The 22532-nt window shown below is 44.1% G+C and overlaps 3 protein-coding genes and 1 long non-coding RNA gene across 20 annotated transcripts; 2 read left to right on the plus strand and 2 right to left on the minus strand.

Annotated features, from left to right (window-relative positions):
• Positions 1-574: 574 nt before the first annotated feature.
• On the plus strand, positions 575-1816 carry LOC120652908. The gene is made up of 4 exons (XM_039930851.1): positions 575-940; positions 1046-1138; positions 1264-1401; positions 1502-1816. The coding sequence occupies exons 1-4, from the start codon at positions 614-616 to the stop codon at positions 1541-1543; spliced, it is 600 nt and encodes a 199-aa protein (XP_039786785.1). The 5' UTR covers positions 575-613; the 3' UTR covers positions 1544-1816.
• Positions 1817-1883: 67 nt separating this feature from the next.
• On the minus strand, positions 1884-2791 carry LOC120652907. The gene has a single exon (XM_039930850.1). It carries the CDS (start codon positions 2721-2723, stop codon positions 2160-2162), a length of 564 nt encoding a protein of 187 aa, XP_039786784.1. The 5' UTR covers positions 2724-2791; the 3' UTR covers positions 1884-2159.
• Positions 2792-3094: 303 nt separating this feature from the next.
• Positions 3095-12574, minus strand: LOC120652906. Its single transcript, XM_039930848.1, has 25 exons — positions 12193-12574; positions 12043-12102; positions 11858-11950; positions 11335-11563; positions 10698-10804; positions 10492-10554; positions 10094-10194; positions 9605-9699; positions 9325-9345; positions 8656-8751; positions 8432-8552; positions 8183-8341; positions 7909-8081; positions 7379-7650; positions 6859-6960; positions 6462-6638; positions 6184-6372; positions 5805-6046; positions 5566-5712; positions 5065-5290; positions 4746-4877; positions 4514-4657; positions 4152-4331; positions 3805-3864; positions 3095-3719 (listed from the first exon to the last, which is right to left on the minus strand). The coding sequence occupies exons 1-25, from the start codon at positions 12466-12468 to the stop codon at positions 3648-3650; spliced, it is 3537 nt and encodes a 1178-aa protein (XP_039786782.1). The 5' UTR covers positions 12469-12574; the 3' UTR covers positions 3095-3647.
• A 962-nt stretch (positions 12575-13536) lies between these two features.
• On the plus strand, positions 13537-22198 carry LOC120652909. Of its 17 annotated transcripts, XR_005666685.1 has the most exons (7): positions 13577-14908; positions 15084-15166; positions 16112-16186; positions 16921-17005; positions 17205-20435; positions 21452-21739; positions 21864-22198. It is a non-coding gene; the product is annotated as an uncharacterized LOC120652909 (long non-coding RNA). The 17 variants fall into 17 exon arrangements; XR_005666682.1 differs by having other exon boundaries at positions 13537-14804; positions 14889-14936; positions 16921-21739; XR_005666684.1 differs by having other exon boundaries at positions 16921-20435.
• The last annotated feature ends 334 nt before the right edge of the window (positions 22199-22532 follow it).

Consider the following 22532-nt stretch of genomic DNA (forward strand, 5'->3'; position numbering starts at 1 on the left):
GCGCCGGTGTTTCTTACTGGGATTCTTCCACAATTAAACTCTGCAGTTTCTCATGTGTAGAGCCACATATAATTACTATAATTTAATAATAATTTAAGATTTGTTTGTATATGTGTGGTGTGCGTATATAGAGTGGATGCGTGTGCATGTATGAACAGATGCTACATGTACTCAGTGAGAGATTTCAAAAGAAAAAAAGCGTGGATCAAAATGGTTCATCCAAGCCTTTGTCACTGTTCGTTCGTGCCGGTCTATCCTTGCATAGTTGCATTAGGCTGACCACAGCGGAGGGAGCAAGAGCAAATTTGCTCCCTCCTCGTTTCCCACGCCCTCTCTGTCTACAGTGCCAAACAGTATATCTATAGTGTCAAACAGTATATTTGCTCTTTCATTTGCTCCTTCCATGGTGGACAGTCTTACGCACTACGGACTACGGTCGTCGACTCCTTACCGCGTCCTCGCACCGAGTAAGAAAACTGAAGCGGTCCCCCCGGGCACAAGAACGCAACGCCCGAGCATTCCGCGCCTCTCACGATCGATCTGACCAGCAGTCGCCCTCCCGGTAAGCCATCAGCGGCAGCGGCTACGCCTACCGCCCCTGAGATATTTTGCCATGGCCTTATCTTTGCTGGCCCACGGCGCCGCGGCAACTTCCCCCTCCCGCTCGCGCCTGCGGCCCGATCCTCCCACAGCTCAAAGCAGAACGCCCAGCAAAGCAAAAGCGGCGATGTCGAGGCCGAGCCGGAGCGACGCGCACCTGTCCCCGGCGGACGAGGCGGCGCGGGAGGCCGAGGTGCGGGAGTACTTCGACGACGCGGCGCCCAAGCGCCACACCAAGCCCTCCCGCAGCGACCACTCCGCCGTGTACGCCGACGCGCTCGTCCCGGACAGCTCCCACCCGGAGCTCGACAAGTTCCAAGAGCTCGAAGCCCACACCGAGGTCGATCTCTCCCTCGGGCCCTCTTCCCCTGCCGAAACCCTCTCTTGAGCAGTGGAGCCTGAGCTAGAAGCAGCTGACACCTACGGGTTGTTGTTCTTATTCCAGAGACTGGTCTACGAGGGCGGCAAGGTAGGGGAGGAGTTCGTGGAGACGGAGTACTACAAGGATCTCGGCGGCGTCGGCAAGCAGCACCACACGGTCGGTCACCCCTGGCTCGTCACTCGGATCACTCCTCCATTTCTTCCGTGATCTTAGTGCTTACGAGCTACAGAATTTACCAACATTTTTTACCTTTGTCTGTGCTAATATCGCCGCGCGAGCAGACGGGAACGGGCTTCATCAGGATGGACAGAGACAAGGGCGCCTCGTTCAAGCTGTCCGAGGACCCCGACGCAGCGGAAGGCCACGCTTCTTGCAAGGGGAACCCTGCTACCAACGAGTGGATCCCGTCGGCTGACACGGTGAGATCGAGCACGATTCCAGCTTATCCTATGATGCGTTGCCGTCTCGGCACTTGTCATCTCATCAACGAGCCATACGGTGTCTGTTGCTTCGTTTCAGGTGTACCCGGCGTCAGACAAGCCGAGCAGAAGCGACAGCTGAGCAGTATCCCCGGCCATGGGAGAGGATTCGGACATGTGCTTCCACCAGCAAAATAAGAAACCACATCGAAATGCCTGTACAGATTAATGATGCCCCCTGTAACTTATGATTCTGCATCGAAATGCCTGTAATCTTGAATTTCTAAAGAGATCGCGCTTCGCAATAGATTTCTTTGTTCTGGCTGTGTTGGCAGGAAATAAAGTTTTAACCCATGGTTCAGATGTGAAGTAAATAAAGGCTCTAGGAGCAATCAATATGAAGATGCACTTCTAATCAATTTCTCGTATGCAAATGCTTCAAAGTAAAGGCTCTAGAAGCAACCGATATGAACAAACCCTTCTCAATGAACTAGTGAGACTTCTTTTTTATCAAATAAAAAAACTAGTGAGACTTCTTTTGTAGGCAAACCAAACAGAAAAGTAGAATAAGATCGGAGAAATAAAGCACAGAAACCATGAACATGGTATATCTGATTGTCTGTCTCTAGAGATACAACCTGTGTGATTACTGGTATCAATATTACCAGGAAGCAGGCACAAACTGCTCCATGGTAATGGTATGATCGATTTAGGAGTCCTCCAACACTGCATGGAAGATGGACAAGCGTCAAGGCGGATCAGTCCTGGTGCGCAGAGGTCGCCGGGGCGTCGGGCCGAGGCTGGATTCGGAGCCGGTCGAGCTCGGCGTCGATCCGGCCGGTGAGGATGAGCCCGAACATGCGGTAGTCGCAGAGCAGGGACCACACGGGGTGGCCGAACGTGGCCGGGCGGTTGCCCTCCACGAAGAAGTGGCTGTACCACGCCATGCCGTACCCGAGCACGGGCGCCGCGAGGAGCGGCGCGGCGCGGCCCGTGGCGGCCGCGAGCGCCGCGCAGGCGAGCGAGGCCAGCGTGCCGAGGAAGTGCCACCGCCGCGTCCCCGGCTTGGAGTGCTGGCTCAGGTAGAAGCCCCAGAACTCGTCCATGCTCCCGAACTGCTGCTGCCTCGTCCCCGCCGCCTCGCCGCCGGCGCCGCTCCTCCCCATCGCGCCCGTCGGGGTCGCTTCCCCTTTTCTCTCTGCGGCTGCTGCCTCGCCGGCTTGCGGTGCGTTGGCGAGACGTGCACGTATACCTACCAACCTACTCACTGCCGGCTGCCCCACTAGCTGGCTCTCCTTTATCCTGAATCCTGATCCGATCATTCGGATGCAAGTCGCGATCTGGGAGATGGCAGCAAGAGAGCATGCAGGTTGCAGGGGACAGGCGAGCGAAAAGCTGCCCTGCCTTGTGCAATGCCCGTTAAAACTGAGGGGAGCTGCCGCTGCCGCCATCACGGAGCCGACAGGGAGATAACTCCAAAGACGAATGGTAAAGGAGCAGGGTAAGAACTAAGAAGCATCCAAAGTGTACACAGAACGAGAGGAAGCTTAGGTAAATTGCCCTATTGTCTCGTGATAAAAAAAACAACCACACAGGTCGGCGAGAATGTAGCATTCCAGTGTTGATGCACCAGGGAGGTGCATGACTTTGGCGCAAATTGTAGCACGATGACCTTGATAAAAGCTGAATGATTGGGGAAAAAAGGGGTCACCAACATGGGTAAAGAAAACAGATGCTGCAGGTGATCTCACTGTTGTATATACTCCATAATACACTCTGAAACAAAATATACACAAAATTAACAGCACTACTCACTACTTGAATCACACAATACACAAGACCAAAATAATGGTCGGGAGGGGAAAAATGATGCCTCTACAATTTGACTACATATATATCGCACAACTGATAAACTGGGGATGCGAAACCACCTTCCAAAATACCGGCAGGGCAGAACAGCACAGATGAACGGTTAACCTCTGAAGCAAGTGTCCACCTCAGTGAAAACAATCAATTCAATGGACTCATGGTGTACAGACAAACCAACACGTAAATCTCGCCCAGCAAGAACATTGCAGGATCATATGGATACCTTCCACAAGGGCACGTGCATATATGATGTTAGGCACTCAACAAGTTTGTGTGACGATCATTTAGGGCCATTCTCGCATGCCATCTATAAGCTCATGATCTCCAAACAGCTTGGACGACTCAACAAGTATGGACAAACATACAAACGGCTGTAATCATGAACTCACATACAGAACAGGAACCAGACCTGCCATCTTTCCATCTCTTCCAGGCCTCCTTTTCTTCACCTGAACAAATAAAAATAATCACCTACTTTAGAATCTGTTCAATTGCAACGAAATAAGTAAAATCGATTCTGCGACGAGAACTTACATAGTACCAGCCATCGACCTCATATTCGATCTCCACTTCTTCTCCAGTGGTTAAACTCAACTGAAAAAAATTACATGAAGAAGTGTTCTCTTGTTAGCATTCAAGTGAAAAGAGCCAGCTGGTTATTTTGACATCGACTTAGTTCTGGTCTATTGTGCGGAGATATTTTGCTATTAAACTGCATGGTTACAATAATATATTTATACCAGTTCTTTCCAGTAGCTAAGATTGAGAGTTACAGTATAACCAAAAACACCAAAGATTATTCTTAGTGCCACATAACAAAGAAAAGATTTCAGAACAACCAACGGTCCATCAAGCTCTGAGCATAAAAGGATTGAACTTACCTCATCACCGCCACCTGCTGTGAAGTCATACAACGCTTTCCCAGACTGAGGGTTACCAGAACTCTTATCTTCATCCTCATGGGATCCGAAACTTCGACCTCCACGCCCCGCAAGGGGGTTTTCAAATGACTCCTTCCTTTGTAGTACTGATGTTGAATATGATGGTGGTTCCTCACGTATCTGAAGCAAAAGCAAACCTATCAGGAACCATATCCAAATTTTGAAAATTGTACCCACGGTATCTGTTTTGTCTAACTCAGACAGCAGCATCGGTAAGTAGTTACTGCAATCTAGTGGCTCCTCCCCTCTACGCCACCAAACAAAATAGCATAGCAACAGCATCATGGATAAAGCAGAAATACCGTCTGTTGTGAAGCCCCGTGACTTGATGGTTTTGAACTAAACAATGACGGATAGTTCATGCCCCCAAAGTGGGACGATATGGAGGTTTCCACAGAACCGGTTGACTCAGGAGAGGATCCACCAGAGTACCTACCATCGTCTTCCTGCAAAGGATAAAAAGCAAAGCCTTATCTGTACACATTTAAGAAGCACCTGGAGTCAATTACCATGAGCATGTGTAGTAACACTTACCTCTGCCTCGTATGTTTCGAGAATTGTCTTAGCCCACATATCATCATAGCCAACTGATGGCCTAGAGTTCATGTATTCCTCATCATCCACATCAGGAGCATCAGTTCCAGCACCAGCAAGGAAGTCCTTTACCTACCATTGGATCAGACAGTCCCGATGGTTAAAAAAATACCATTCTCAAATTGCACAGCCAATGAGGAAAATGGAAGTATGATGAAGTAATTTAGAGTAAGTTATCTTCCTCAGAAAATGGCCTTTGAACAGTTAAGAAGCATATACATAACAGTAGTAATTAACAGAACACAGAAAAGAATCTTACTTTATCCACAGCTGGCGCGTTGTTTGCCCAAACATCATCTTCCAAACCTGCTGCCCAGGCCATTGCCAGATCAGGGTCGATTCCAGACTGGATAGTAGTGGTCTCTTTATGTACATCTTTGGACTCGTACATAAGATCAGATATTCCGGTGGCAACAGCAGGATCACTTAGACCACCAGATGTACTTATGTTATGCCGGTTGCGGTAGATCTCAATGAGTTTGACACTGTCATAAGATTTAACATAATTGATGTCAAGGGACAGGATACTAACAAAATACTGCATCGAGGCAAAAGAAATAAAGGCAGGCATCCATTTTGCACACAAGTTATTGTATGGCTCAAGGTTCCAGAGTACAGACATGACTGAAGATATCAAGCATTTGTGACTGATGTACGGAATACTTTTAGTTCTTAGACAATTTCAAATGCAGTAAATTTCATGCCAGCAAAACTTTTATTAAGAAGATGACTGCCCCTGAATAGGTATAACAGAATGTACCTGGTAGGACCAAGAGGCAAGTATTTAGCCCTCGGAACGAAACAGAATAAAGAAACAAAATCAAGAAGCCTCTCATGGGTTTCATAAAGTTTCTTAAGTTCCTCATCACTCCATTCTTGTTTGCTATTATCATGCTGGCGAATATCTCTGCAAAAAGAAAACAATAAAAGAATTACAAAAATGAGGTCACCTCAAGACTGTTCTCCAGCGGCCAAAAGGAATTTTAGTGGCAAACATACCTAGCAAGATCATCTTGAGCTCTATACATTTCATCTAGAACCTTGAGCATCGGGCTTATTAAAGATCCAAGACCAGTACCACTGGCACCTTGATTTTCTCCATTACTTAATTGCAATTCTGAAAAGTTTGACTGCACACCCCCAAGAGCCAAAGCATGAAGAAATTCATATATTTGCAGTCTATAAGGTTCACCAGACCTTATTGCAATGGTAGTTAGGGCTTGGACAGCAGCGATGCGGATCTACAAGTTTAACAGTAAGATGAGGGGAAAAGGCATAAAAAGAACTAAATAAGGAGGTGATACCATATTACCATCTCACCCCACATTGTCAAGTTTTTCTAAAACATAAAAGGAATTGTCCTTTGCAAAGGACCCACCTCCCAGCTGCCGCTAAATGCACACCTTTGAAGTCTCGTCAGAGCGCTAGCAAGTGTAGGATTACGGGAGCTTGCTGCAGCAACCATTTTATCAGCATCTAGCATCATTAGTGCAGTACCAGGTGGTGTTGCAGACTCCCAGGCATACTCAGATGCAGCATAATTTGCATTTTCTCCTAGAAACCAAACCTGATAATCAAAGGGCGAAACATCAGTATGTTTGTTGTTCCAAGGTCAAAACTCAATGAATAAATTAACCAAGTGGAAATTGTTCTTACAGCAGCCTGAACTAATCTTTGGAGTGCAATTGCAGATTTTGGATCGGAGGCAGATACCATATCAACAGAAGTGAGTCCAGACATTGAACCAGGCTGAGGTGGAGGCAGATCAAGAACTATAGTCACAGCTTCCAAGGCTCTATGTTTCCCATCTGGTCCTGCTCCTACAAGGCATGTCTGGAAAGGCAGAAATTTTCGTTTAAAAAAAAATGCGAGGTTCAAATTGTCATTCTAGAAAAGAAGTAAAACCATTGCCAAATTAAAGATTGCATCCCATCAAATGCTGTAAGAAACTAATGGTAATATGATAGAGTATTTAAGTAAATGCAGCTTTGCATATTAGCTTGGTAGGTGGTTCAATACAACATTCAAAAGTGATTGAAAACAAAAGGTCTACCTTCCATAACAATTGTAGAACATCAGCATCAATCTTTCCAGGAACTTTAGTGGCAAAAATTCTTGCAATCTCAAGCAGAGTCACAGCCATATCTGGTGTGGCCTATCATGTAACAAAAACCAGAATATAAGTCAATCAAGGAATCAGGTATAGGGAAATATATTAATAAAGTAACTGCAAGAAACATTAAAACAATCTTATAAAACCAAAGCGATCGGGAAAAAAGGATCTAGAGAAATTACAAAAAAGTTATGGAAAAAAATCTCTCACATTAAAAAATTCCAATGAAAAGCAACATAAAAAAGGTAGTGTGTTTTTTTTAAAAAAATAACAGTGTTATAATCCTTAAATATGCTAATACTCAATGACACTATAGAATGGTTAAACTCTGCTGCTGACCTCAGATGTGATTTGAGACAAACAGTAGATAATAACACAACAAAATGGGGAAAATAAACAGCTTACTGAGAATAAGGTCAAAGCACAATATATAGTATACACGCTGAAAGGGATCCAATACCTTGAACCTGGCGTGTAAGGTTAGTAGGACATCATTCAGGAGAGAGGAAGGCCAGGCTGGGTCAGACAGCTCACATGCAATGATAGATTTTAGTTCTTCAAAAGACTCATGTGGATTTTGCATCCATATTAAAGCTTTGATGACCATTGCTCGAACATATACACACTCGCATGCTACCGTTGTCCGCACAACTTCCATCAGTGATGCTAATAGCCCTGCTATTGTGTCCATTCCACCATGACCATTGGATAGGGGATTAGGCTTCCGGGTAGCTACAGCATAAACATGGAAAAAGCCACATGGTTAAATTAAAAAAACAATATTAGGTAATTAGAACAAATTCGATACATCCAGATACACAATTAAGAAAAATTTACCCAAACTGAGTCTATTCTACAAGAAAAATGCATGTCATAGTTGCGTAGCCTGCTCGGTGTGAAATTAAATGAAGGTATATGATCTTAGTTAAAACTTAAAGGACACTTGAATGTGTCAACATATAATTAAAATCTATTATAGCAGCATCATACCCTCAGCCATTGGATTCTCAAGATCAGAATCAAGAGATTCAACATCAAGAGGGGCCCCCTCATCATAAGCACCTAATGCAAAAGCAGCTGCTCTACTTTTGCCCATTTCCTGAACTACTCTTGCAGCAGCATGAAGAACCGGACGAGAGAAGCTACGGAATGAGCTCTCCAATCTGAGTAAGAAACAAATAGCAAAGTATCCATGAACCACGGGTTGCATACAGGAAACTGGGGGCATTGTCCACTTGTGCAGTCATAAGAAGATGCCACAAACCTTCTCATTACAAGTTTGATGAGAGGCTGCGGCCGCCTTGCTTTTGAAGACTTTTCACTAGATTTTGACAGAACACCCTTTGATGCTACAGAAGGGGCTTCAGGCAATTTGAGAATTTCTCTAGTTAACCGAATCCATCCACCAGCTCTGTCCTCCGTGCTGCAAGACGTAGTGATAAATTAATATACTTCTACCATTTAGTGACAAGCTGTTGAACAATACAACTATACTCCCCCACACCATCAGTACCTTTCTGTGTTGTCAACTTTTCCCAACACACAATTTATGGCCTCAAAACAGACCCTGTCGCTGGGATCCAGAAGAAGTTGATAGAGAAGGGAACTGTACTGAGACTTTATGTCAGGCCTCTCTGCGTATAAATTGTATATGATCAAAACAAATTTGATATATGCATCCTGATATTATGGATCACACATCTGAACTCAGGACAGGAACAAAAATATTGCACTTACGATCCAATACACGTGCCCTAGATATTGAATGGCACAACTTTGCAAGGTAGACCCTGGCAAGAACATCATGTAAATGAAGAATGTCCTGAAGAGCTCCTGTAATAATTTGATACAATGATATTGTACACGCATAAGTACATCGAAGTGAAAATTAGAGATTCCAAGTTAACTGAAGTAGACAAAATAAGAAGGAACCATATATACACTAAGACCCTTGACCCTTAAAATGGAAACAAGAACAACCAATGTTAGAAATGGTAACTGTAATCTGATACTATTCAAAAGTTACGCCACATTTCCTGCTATTATTCAGAGCATGTAATTCTACGAGGAAGATCCCCCCCCCCAACCACCACCACCAAAAAAAGGACATATATATGAAGGGCAGTTGACATATATTCATTTCTTCGCGAAATAAAATTCATTGGCCTATCTGTGTTTTGCACGCAGAAGAAAACATTGATAGATCTTGATTCTTGTAACTCAAATCAATTGAAAACTATAATTGTTTTGCTTGCTTTCTCCTCAAAAGAAAATAGGAACAAAAAATTGCTTGAAACATATATTAGCAGAAAAGTTGCAAACTATTAACCTGAAATAACTTGCTAACGTAATCATGTTCAAATGATAAAACGAGACATTAATTAAGAAAAGAAAAAAGAAGCATACCACCAGGTTGTGCACTTTTGCCTGCATAAAATGAAGTCATACATGAGATTGATCAACCACATAAATGGCATAAAATAAAATTTATAATATAATCAATAAATAGAGTAATAGACAAAAAAAAAGAAAAAAAAAAGAAAAACTGGAGTTTCTACTGTTTCAGTTCACTTTTTAGTATTTGCTGTTTTAAGTGCATGAGGGACCAGCAACAGTTTAACATAATGGCATATGTTTGGTCAATGAACAGTATGCGCAATTATTAGCAATATGTGAGGAAACTGACCCAATGCCATGGCAACAGAGTATGGATCTTTTGCAGCTATTTCAGAGATTATTGACAACGCATGCCTCACAGCAACTGGGTCAGAAAACTCAACCCTGCAGTTGTATCAACCCAAATGAGAACAAGATGATTATGAAATAGAATATTCCTACATATGTATAAGACTATCAGTTCTGAATATCTTTTGCAGAAATTGGACGATTTTTCAGACAGATAAACATTGGATCAACTGTTCATCCTGACATATGTATTAAGATAGTTGAATACAAAAATGTGACATAAGAAATAAATAAATCAAAATCAGTAGCTACTTCAGGAGTGAATTAATATTTTTTCGCACTATAAAGACAAAAGAGGACAAGAAATCATCAATGTTCCCATCCCAAAATATGTTTGTATTCAAACAAAAAAATCCAGTTGGGAACTTGTAAAATAACAAAGGTTCAGAATATAAGGTCAATGATGGACCTAAAATAAGTCCAAACTCACCCCTGGACAGCTCGGTGCAGAAATGCTGGATTACCAGGATCAAGTGGAAGCCTCCTTAGTGCACTTAGAGAAGCATATTGCAAATTACCACGGATGATAGACTGCAAAATTAATAGAAAAGCATCGCAAGGTTAAGTTCGCAACATCATGCAGAATTGTAATTTTCAGCTCAAAATAAATTTTGAGGCCATCATTTTTGCCATATAATTTAGAAAACCTGCAAGTTTTAAGTATGCTGTAGCATTTAATGTGTTTTTCATGCTTATAATTAGCGTGGTCAACGATGGTAATATCCAGACCCTTAAGAGAATGGTTAAGTGTAGATAATTCATTCTATATACAAACAGGAAAGGTTAGCAGTACAGAAATTAATGCACATTCTTGAATCGAAACAGTACCTCTTTATCACCACCTTGCTTGGTAAAAATACCCTTCTTTCGTTTCTGTTTAGTATCTGCAACCTGAAAGCATCCAGATGTATCATGGAGAGAACAATGTCAACTTTCCAAAGCCACAGACCATGGAAACTGAAAAGGGCTTAGATAAGTTAAAATTTAAGGACTGGTGTAACTGAACAACCCATGATTAACACTGAATGACCAACCTTTTCCAAAATGCCAAACACAATTTCATAGATCTTTTCCATCATCTCTGAACTGCTAGTGGAAGCTGATGTAAGCGCCTTCAGGGCGGCAAGTCTCCGCGCATGAACTTCAAAGGCCAGCACCCATAATTAAGCACAATGAATAACTAGGTGCATGATTCAACAAGGAACTAGAAGGATAAGGAGTTAGATTTAATTGACATGGAATATTTGTCCTTGCTGATCCTCTCATTGCGATATTTGAAATTCTTATTGCTCGTTACGAATGTTCAGCAGTAAGCTGGATGCCGAATTTCAACTAAGGTATTTCATAAACTTGAGCACATGGTGCCTTTAATGCAGAGCAAGACGTTTGCCAGGAATATAAGTTCTCATTATACTGCTTCAAAAAATACCCAGAATTCCCAAAAGGAGAATAACAAAAGAAAAGAGATCGTGAGTCTAGGTTTGATAAATAGATAAATAAAAAACTGAGCAGGAAATGCAGGCAGGTGGCTTTAGTGCAATCAAGAAGCAGCCTTATGAAATATTTGAGTTTTCAAATAAATGGCAAAGGGTAGGATTGGATCATATATTTTGCATATTATTATAACTCTTATTATATACTCATGTACAATGATAAAGTATAAAAGCATACACTCCACATCGTCGCTGGAGGATTCCGCTGAAAGTTGATCAACTATCCTGGGTACAACGTCGGCCCGAGTCACTCCCCCAACAGCATCAATGTCTGCAAGAGCATCCCAATTTGGCGTGGGTATGCCACCAGCAGCACTTAAACCCTGAGAACCATTATCTGACAGTATACGGGCCAGATAATAGTATACATAGCGTAGAACATTTCTGTCCTCGCATTGCTGATGGAGCTGCAAACACAGAAGCAGATTGATGTGATTGGAAATAAAGCTAATGACAGTATCTCAGGTTACCGTAGCCATGGTTTATGCGGAGTGTATGATTTCAGCACAACACATATTTAAGGACCCAACTTATATTTCAAGAAATCCAAAGGTGTGAATCAAGCTAATTGAAATTAGATTATCTCAGTACCATAATTGTGGTATCATAGCTGAATTTGCTGTGAGTAGCCAAAGTATCATCTCCACAAATAAAGTGTGCTAAGCAAAAAGCAGTCGAGGAATGGCACGCAGCAAGCTTACCATGAGAAGAGATGGAGCCACCGAAGGATCCACAGAATTGTACACGGCAAGCTTGGGGAATACGCTGTTCACAAGCTGCCTCTGGGAACTTTTCTACAAAAGGGATTGCAGAAGAGCAGCTAAAGGCAATAGATCCAAGCAAGCATAATGCAATTCTATCCAACCGAAGCACCAGCAGGACGAACCTGGTCACACGTCGCGGCGAGCTCGTGGATGCTCCGCGCCAGCTGCGCGTACGAGACAGGCTGCACGAGAAGCAAAGACTACAGAGTGAGACTGGAGCGGGGAGGGTAGAAATGACGCGACGGTGGGGAGCGAGGGGGGCGAGGACGCGCCTTCTTCTTCCTGTTCCGCTGGGGCAGGACCTTGACGGGGTTGAGCGCCTTGGCGGCCGAGATGGTATCGTTCTGGATCTGCGTCAGCGTCCCCTTCTTCGACTTGCGATCCGCCGTCGACGCCGCGGGCTTCCCTAGCAGGGAGCCGACGCCGCCGCCGCCGCCGCCCGAGGAGGACTGCTGCTGCGACGACGCCCCGGCGCCCGAGGCTGCCGACGGATCCGAGGTGATGAGATCCATCAGCGTCGTGCCCGACGAGTCCTGCCCGGAGGCCATGGCCGCGGGGCAAGGGGCCGTGCGAGTGGGAGATCTCCGGCGAGCAAGAGGCTTGTCTGTCTCGTGGGACTTTTCGGGTCGGGTGGGGTGGTGCAGTGAGGAGATGATGCAGATCGCTGGACGCTGGATCCAACCGCCAAATTGGATTGGGTGGCCGCACCGCGGGCCAGGTCCGACCGCGCCGGTTTTGCGAGAGCCGTCGCCGGTCGCCGCGCGATGGCAACCGAGGCTGCCAAGTGGGCCTTTCCAAGCTCATTACTGATAGTAACTTTCTTTTGTTCGGCAGGATTTAATTGTAGAACCATTGTTTTATACTTCATTTAGAAAGATCTAAAAAACACAGCTGTAAAAAAAAGTTACATTGCAATATAATACCTCCGATCACTTGTATTTCTATACCACATCTATCTATCTATACTATAAGGAACGAAAACAATTGAAATAGCCTCCCACCAAAAGTGTTACCCCTACCCTCTCACGGAGGGCCCACTAATCAGAATATTTTTGGTTGAACCCTGGCTCGACGAAAATCCTCAGTGTAAAAAACGATGTTTCTAGACTGTTTCTGCCGATTCGCTCTGTTTTTTTACACCGACCCTCACCCTACCCGTCCGCCCGTACCCGCCCGAAATCTCTGCTTCCCTTCCGTTCCTAACCCGGACGCCCCCCGCGGGGAGGCTCCGGTGATGGCGGCTCCGAGGGCTGGCGAGAGGCGGCGTCCCTCTCCTTCGCGACAGGCGGCGTCCCTCTCCTTCGCGACGCTTCTGCCCCACGACGCTGCCTCCCCCTCGCGCCCCACGACGCCGGCGCCCCCATCGACTCCGCCCGCAGATCGACGGGTGCTGCTGATGCCGCCTCGCCGCCTATCCTCACCCTCTCCATCTCCCGCCGGCCTCCCTCTCCATTCGCTCGATCCATCTATCTATCTATACTATAAGGAACGAAAACAATTGAAATAGCCTTCCATTAAAAGTGTTATCCCTGCCCTCTCACGGAGGCCCACTAATCAGAATATTTTTAGTTAAACCTTCTCGGTGAAAAAAAAAACAATATTTCTAGACTGTTTCCGCCGATTCGCTCTGTTTTTTTACACCGACCCTCACCTACCCGTCCGCCCGTACCCGCCCGAAATCTCTGCTTCCCTTCCGTTCCTAACCCGGACGCCCCCCGCGGGGGAGGCTCCGGTGATGGCGGCTCCGAGGGCTGGCGAGAGGCGACGTCCCTCTCCTTCGCGACGCTCCTCCCCCACGACGCCGCCTCCCCCTCGCGCCCCAGGACGCCGGCGCCCCCATCGACTCCGCCCGCAGATCGACGGGTGCTGCGGATGCCGCCTCGCCGCCTATCCTCGCCCTCCCCATCTCCCGCCGGCCTCCCTCTCCATTCGCTCGATCCACCACAAGATGGCGAGGGCGCGCCGCAGACTCCCCACGGGCGTGACGCCCGACGCCGCGGCGGCCGCCCTCCCTGCCGCGGATCCCCCATGCTCCGTGGATCTGCACCATCGCCACTCCCGGTCTCCCCTTCGCTCGAGCTCCGGCTTCCTCCAGCCTCCCCCAACCGCGCCACCAGCAGGAGGAGGGCAGTCAGCTCGAGGGCAGTCAACAGGCTCCAAGCGCTCCGACCTCCAAGATCCGCGCACCTCCGGCCTCCCCTTCGCTCGAGCTCCGGCTGCCTCCAGCCTCCCCCAACCGCGCCACCAACGCGGGTCCATGCCTCCCCGCTCCGGCGTCCCCGACGTGCCTCCCCGCCGACGTCCTCGCGGGCCCTCACAGCCGCCAGGCTCCTCGGCTCTCTGCCGCGCTCGCCAACGCCTCCTCCAACTCCAACGAGCCAGTGCCCTCGAAGTGGACGGCAACACCCCCAATCCGGCGCATCCACGATGATCCGCTCCGATCCGTGGCCCCCGCTGTCAGCCCCGAATTCGGCGTCGCCCCTGGACCGGCATGCCACGGAACTCGCCCCATCGTCGGCCTCCCGCTACCGTGTCAAATCTCTGATTAGTCCCTCTTGCTCACGATGTGTTCGGTGAATTAGCTATTAGGCAATCCGGCACTCAGGTTCAGCAGGAGGAGGGCAGTCAGCTCGAGGCGTGGAGCCGTGGACAGCCGGGAGGAGGAGCTTGGGTGGTGGGCTATTAGCAGGGAGAATTGAGGGGATGGAGGTTGCATTGTGGGGAAGTAGACGGGCTGCCACCGCTCGGTGCATGGAGGCAATGACGGGCGCAGCCGGCTTTGTATGGCGAGTATCTTGCTACATCAAAGCTCTATGGCGAGGTATGTGGCCATCGCCCCTGCCTCCACCAAGCCGTCACCATTGCCCCCTGTACCATGAACCTGGTACGTGGCTGTCAGCTCCGCTGGGGCGAATGCCCGTGCATTCAACTAAAGCCTGAACTGCTCGTCCGTTAAAACCGCTCGCAGAGAGGGCGAGCGGATTCGAGGTACCAACCTGCAGCAAGCACTAGGAAAGTAATGAGTTCAGTATAATTTTTTATCTTATCATTTTTACTATCAGTCTGGTGATTCATAGTGGCAGTAGTGTAGTTCTATTCTATCCTGGTAGTTTCCTACGCCATTTTATCATTTATACTGATGAAACCAAGCTATGGAATGCAGGTAACAACTATTCTGACATTTGCCATCGAGCTCTGCTGGTCGTGCAGTTCTTTTTTTCAAAGGGACATGCTCTTTTGCATAAGGTATACCCAAATCCAACCGTTTGTCTCTGTCTTTAAATATTTTGATGAATGCCATAAAAAAACCAGCATATTTAATCACATCTAATTGAAAAAATGGTCATTGGCAAGACAAAAAATCATTTCTTCGTTGGGAGGAGAAATGATAACTTAGTGAATATGAGTTGGTTATCCAAAATCCATATCTTGAGGTGCAGTGTTGGTTTGATTGAAGCAACTGCTACTTATTTGAATGGCACACTATATTGTTTACCAGCACCTTCTGAATATCTGTGGAGCCAGCATGCAGTTCTTAGGCTTAGCACTAACATATGGTACTATGTCTTCAGTTGCATGGTCTGCGTATCAGTGCCTTTGAATTGAGTTCATGTATGTGTTTTCCATCTTTTGACGAGATATAGTAATAGTCTAATTCAGGATGGATTTTGCACCATAGGACTGTTACTACATTCGATTTATAGAGTATCACTTCAGTTGTAGATAATGGTATCTACCATGCCTGGTTGCTTATAGTTTTGTTCTGATAGTTCAATTTTCACCTCTGGCTAATTGCTTCTCAAATGTGTTTGATTGAAAATGATCCTTATTCTCAAATGGCACAAAGAGTGACCATGTACATGAATCCCTTCATGAACCATGATTTTTTGGGTCATTAACCGCTTGCTGATTTTTTAGGTCGTTAAGCCCTAATCCGGCTATATATAGTCTGTTCAGAGCAGACAGTGCAGATCTGATGTAGTTTGATTTTTTGTTTATATCACATAAAACTAAAGTCCTTGCGATAGCAAACAAACTGGACCAGACAAAATGTGAGTGTCAAAGAAGATGCCATGCTTCACATATCCAAACTCAATGGAGTTTTGTCTGATATGATGCAGTAGCCTAAAGGAGTTTTGTGTGATTCCTATCTACATTGTTGAGTGTTGAAATCCTAATTATTTTCTGCAGAAATATGGAATATTGGAGAAGAAGAAATAAGTTAGCAGGAGAGTGACAGATTGCTGCAACTACGGAGCTCATGAGGTGACCATCAATCAGCATTTGTATTTTCCTTTGACCTACTAATTTAGTATCAGGTAAACACATACCTTTGATATAACACATCTTACTTACATGCGCCTGGAGCCCTGGACACATGTTTTTTTTTTCATTTGCAAAGAAATTATGGAAATGTGTGCTCTTTTCCCTTCTCCCTTCCATTCTCTGCATGTACACTTATGCTCTCTTTCTTTTTATTTTGTTTCTCAACAGATACTGAAAATTCTCATATTAGGTTGAGATCTAAACTAGGCTCAAGGTTAGCATTTTAAGTTTCTTAATATGCAACTTCTAGCATGTAACCTCTATTAAATTGGAGGGCATATTGGGGCTGCTTTTTTTTTTTCTAGCTGTGATCCCTGCTGCCCGACTGAATGGTTTATTACATATCCCTCCTTTTTTTTCTAGCTATGAACTACATATCCCTGCTTTTGTTTCCCTGACTTGGAAAGGGCTTGTAAGGACCACTTTAGGAGGACTTGTTGGGGCATAGGGTTGGATTTCGGTTTCAGGGTGGTGACCTTGGACCCTAATTTCACAAAGCTTAACATAGATTCAATTGTTTATGCTTATGAAATTTCGGAGAGAAGGGCTATTTTGCTTGACTATGATGGAACTTTGGTTCCTTAGACTTACATCAATAAGCCATCTAGCCCAGAAGTTGTGAGTATTATCAATACTCTTTGCTCAGATAGGAGAAATATTGTTTTTCTTGTCAGTGGGGTGAGACAAGGATACATTGGGAGAATGGTTTGCCTCATGTCCAAAGTTGGGAATTGCAGCTGAACTTGGTTACTTCTTAAGGTATGTTCTTTTCCATTTTTCACAATTGATACTTGTTTGTGAAGTACTGGAAGCTGGATACTATACTTTTTCTATAAATGGCAAGAGCATTGCTGCTGTGTGGAGGGGTGTCTCAGCGCTACTTTTCTCTAAATGTTTTTGTCTCTCTTTTGCTGTATGTGATTTTGACGGCATTTTATTTCCTTGAGCACTCGTCAAGGTTCTTGTGGTGCATGAGAAGTATTCTGCTTCAACGCCGCTTGGTGCTTGGAAACTCCCAACGGGATTCATCCATGTGTTAAGGAGTCAGACAATTAGACGGGTGCATGGTATGATATTAGTTCTAATTGCGATGTCCGTTATTGAAGAATGTTTGGTTGCTTTGTGGCAGTCAGAGGAGATTTTACAGGAGCTGTCAAAGAGGTCAAGGAGGAGACTGGAGTAAGAAATGGATTGTCCTGTTAATGTTAGACTAAAAGATTGTTCTGATATTTGTTCTTCAGTTAACCGGCTTGCATTTTTTATGGGATTAATCATGAATATGGTTCCCTCAATGCATTTGCAGATTGACACTGAGTTTATGGAACTGATTGCTTTCAGGTAATGGTTCTACTCATGCTCTCTGTATGAGTCAGCTTAGATGTGTCAAATAATAGGATTTGGTTATGCACTTGCGCTGCTCAGGTGGGATGTGCACCTGCTCATTATCTGTATGCATGATGTAGTCTGCTACATCACTTTTTACATCAATGGTTCTGTTAGAGAATCTGAAAATTTTATATCAATGATTCTGTTAGAGAACATGATAACTGAATGGCATTTATAGATGAGCTGTTATTAGCATCTGTTTTTTAGCACATAAACAGCTACACCAAGCCTATCTGAAAAAAAGAGCTGTTAAAACTACCAAATTTTTTTGTTATAGGAACATGTTTCTAGCAGAATGATGCTTACAGTACAGCTTCTATATTTTTTTTTACTAATTCAGTGCAATGCACTTTGCTCCCCTGCTAGATTGTGACCTTTTTAGACATGCATGTCTTCCAGTAAGCAAACTAATATAAAGTGATAACTGAATATTGGATTGGTAGTATGCCTAAATTGATTTTTGTTTGCCCTCAAATCTAATTCCGTGAGAATGTTCAGCTGGCCCCGAATGTAAATATTCGGCTATTTTCCTGAAAAATAAAACTAAATTAATCATAAGCCATCTGATGTTGCCTCCAGCCTCAGCATGAGTCGTAAAACTAATTAATCATAAGCCATTTGTGAATATGTTATGGTATTTTGGTGGCTTGCTTAAACATAAGAGGTAATACGACAATTGATGGAGAGATATAGGGAGCAGAAGAAGGACTTGTACATGGTCTTCATTGACCTTGAGAAGGCATATGACAAAGTACCGAGAAATGTCATGTGGTGGGCCTTGGAGAAGCACAAAGTCCCAACTAAGTACATTACCCTCATTAAGGATATGTACAAGGATGCGACGACGTTTGTCCGGACATGTGATGGCAACACCACTGACTTTCCTATTAACATAGGCCTACACCAGGGGTCAGCATTGAGCCCTTATTTATTTGCTTTAGTGATGGATGAGGTCACAAGGGATATACAAGGTGAGATCCCTTGGTGTATGCTCTTTGCTGATGATGTGGTGCTAGTTGACGAGAGTAGGGCAGGGGTTAATAGGAAGTTAGAGCTGTGGAGACGCACGTTAGAGTCGAAAGGGTTCAGACTTAGTAGGACCAAGACCGAGTACATGATGTGCGATTTCAGCGCGACTAGGCATGAGGGGGGAGACGTTAGTCTAGATGGGCAAGTGGTGGTCCAGAAGGATACTTTTCGGTATTTAGGATCGGTGCTACAAAAGGATGGCGACATTGATGAAGATGTTAGGCATAGAATTTCAGCTGGCTGGTTGAAATGGCGGCAAGCTTCTGGCATCCTTTGTGACAAGAGGGTGCCACAAAAGCTAAAAGGCAAATTCTATAGGACAACAATTCGTCCGGCGATGTTATACGGTGCTGAATGTTGGCCTACAAAAAGGCGACATGTCCAGCAACTGAGTGTAGCAGAGATGCGGATGTTGCGGTGGTTTTGCGGGCACACAAGGAGGGATAGAGTCCGGAATGAAGTTATTCGGGATGCCGGTACGTAATGGGGTTCTTGAGCGGGTCGATAATGTAAAGAGGGGTAGAGGTAGACCTAAACTGACGTGGGATGAGTCGGTTAAGAGAGACCTTAAGGATTGGAATATCTCTAAAGAGATAGCTTTGGATAGGAGCGCTTGGAGACTAGCTATCAATTTGCCTGAACCTTGAGCTTATTTCTTTCGGGTTTCATCTCTAGCCTATCCCAACTTGCTTGGGAAAAAATGCTATGTTGTTGTTGTTGTTGTTGCTGCTGCTTAAACATAAGAGGAATAGTGAGTTTGATTGCTTATAACTTGGTGTCATGAGTCGTGCCTGCACAGAGTTGGGTAATAATTTAATATGATGCCAATCTTTAAAAAAAATTTAATATGATGCAGCTTCTTTTATTTCTTCCAATAATAGAAATGCATGACTTCATGTGTACATACACAAGGTGCCGAGTAGATTAGCTGACCTAAGACTTGGTACTATGCACAGAACTGGCTAACTTTGATTGCCTAATGATTGATATGATAATCTTTGTTTGGATAAATATAATTTGCTAATTTATTTGGCAACAATTTGTTTTGGATCACATAACATGGAAAGCGTTAGATGCTTTCATGCGGGGATCCTACAACCAATAATATAATGTTGAGGGTTTTGCTAGATCTCACCATGTGCTGAAGAATAGTAGTTAAAGAGATTCTGACCTTTCTTATTTACAAAGAATGGTGCTCCTTTTGCAGTACTTTGGAGACGAGAAGAACTCAGCTAAGAGAGTGGGAGATTGCTTCAGAATCATTAGAGCACTTATTTTTCTTTACATCGATTTCATTTGGGCTTCAAGTCTTATTTGCATCTTGGTTTCTACTTAGTACTAAGGATGTGTTTATTTATTCATTTTTGTTTCTTTAGCTCCTATGTTTCTGACTCTTTAGCCTGTTTCTGCTGTGCTATCTATACTCTGATGTCTATCTGACTAGCTTGACATTAAGAAATACCAATGGAACAGGTAACATGATGGAACTTTAGTGGAGTGGAAGTTTAATTAATTTAAGCTATTTGGGCTATTTGCAGCACTGTAGGGCTAGGCTCTTTGCTTTACCTGGTCTGACACTTCAAATCGAGAGGCACTATCAATCAGCATTATTCCTACACAGCTTTAATACTTTAATGGTATTTCGGTGGGTTTTTGGGTGATTCTATTTGCTCGGCTATGGGTTCGCAGGGTTTGGAGGCGCAGGGCGATCCGGCGGTGATGGGGCCTGCTCAAGCTGCCCGCCAACAAGTGCTGCATCAACGGCAACAACTTGGTGAGTCCCCTCGCCCGAATTCTCGAGCGTGGATGGGTTTTGGGAGATGGGAAGCTAGAAGGTGGGTTTGCTTGTTTGAGCTCGCTCGGCTTGCCTTGGATGCACCCACCGTAATGCCTCGTTGCTTGCTTTTAGCTGGAACCGTGTAAGTTTAAGTTCAGCGAGTTTGGAAGTGGCTTGAGATTGAGAAGGCAACGGGTCTGGCCGAGCTTGGCGGTGGCGCACCTCATGATCGTGAAGGACATAATGGGATTCATGAAGGACGATCTCAGTAGTAGCCTTTTTTTTATTTGGTATGCTACTAACATAATGAGATTTGTGAAGGAGCATTAGCATGTTCGAATTTTGCTTGCAGTCATTTACAAAAGAAATTGAATTCTGGAATTATCATGTGCAGTTTTAAACTTGAAATAATTAACACTGTAACTTTAATAATGGTATTCTTTGAATACCTATATGCTGGTACTATATTTTCAGATACAGGTTGCAAATAGACTTGGCATCAATTACGCTCCTGCCATGGTTGGATTTGATTGAAGTGGCCGATGCCTTACAGTTTTTTTTTTTTAAATTGATGTCAATACTGATCTATCCTAGAGGTATGTCGTGGCATGACAATTATTTTTTTTGAAAGTTTGAATCATTTCAGAAGTGTATGTAATTTGTTCACCTCATAGTGGCTCTGCTCTTTAAAATACTGACCAACATTATTACTGCTTTTGCTCTTCAGATACTTTAAATCTAACAGAACTAAGGTCCCCATGTTAGGGCAACAATGTGCCACCTAGCTGATTTGCGGGCTATAAAAAACAAATGTGAGAGTGAACTCATCAGATTACTATAGCATTTGATTAAAAAAATCGCTCCAATCCCCTATAGTGCCGATTGCCAAGTGGGGGTATTTGACGTGTATGCTTGCCTGTGTTTTTGAAAATTCTGAACAAGATGGATATCATAACACTAGCTGCCCATAATTGCAATTATTTATTTACTCATACATTATTAATTCATTTCAGAGGGATGTTGCAGGGAAAACATAAGCACATTATGGAAAAAGAAAAGGACTATCGTACAAGGACAAAGTGGCTTATCTCAATAGTTGTGCCCAGTGTTATGTTTTTGTTATTGAAAACAAGTTTCCTATATGTGATGATAAATTATTGTCTACTAAACAAAACTATTTTTTAATACTTTTTAAAAATACATTATTGATTGCGATTCTTTTTCTGGTTCATTTGCAGCTCTCTGAGTGGATAAAAACAAGCTCCTCAGAATTGGAAAATGTGATCAAGACCATGACAACTGTTAGATTCTTTAGCATTCTTGTAAAATAACGATGCAGGCCTATTTGTACATTCACACATTGCACATTTTTCTCCTATTTTGATTGCTCTAAAATCCGGCCTTTTCATTTCCTTTTCCTTCCAGTGGTACCATACAGATCGATGATGAACTATAACATGCTGCGCCCATGGTGTTCGGCGAAGCAAAACAGATGGCAGGCTGGGCAATGTCAATGGCACGAAGCTCAAATGGCCCCTGACACTCAATTTAGTCACACATGAAGCTGCCATATCAGTTTTTTTTGTGTGTGTTGAGCTAGCATTCCGGTACTTCAAAAAAGGACCTGTAATTCGTTCCACATGATGCTATTCTTCATCTAGATTGCTCTATATAGAGAACAATGGAACTAGATGCTTATTCTGTGAAGATCTTTATTGTTATTGCATGTCTGTTAATACGTGCGTGCTGCACGTGCACTCTACTAGTTTCAAAAACAAGCTGAAGTTAAATGCATGCTAAACTGTATATACAAAATGTCATATTTTATATGACTGGAAGGAGCATGTGCTGCGTGCTTATTCTTTTTTAAAAAATAAAGTATGAAGGACGGAAAAAAGGAACTGAACTAAAAAACTTAAACTGGTTTTTTGTCGCAATAAAAATCTTTGTCCAGCTTGCGTTCACAAGTTGTTTATTATATAGTTTCTTATTTGAGAATGTATTTGGTGGAAACCACAATTTTATGAAAATCCATACAAACCACGGCAAAAAAGTCATTTAAATTCACAAAAAAATCACACATGTAGATGATAT

The sequence above is a fragment of the Panicum virgatum genome, chromosome 9K, assembly GCF_016808335.1.
Source record: "Panicum virgatum strain AP13 chromosome 9K, P.virgatum_v5, whole genome shotgun sequence".
Taxonomy (NCBI): Eukaryota; Viridiplantae; Streptophyta; class Magnoliopsida; order Poales; family Poaceae; genus Panicum; species Panicum virgatum.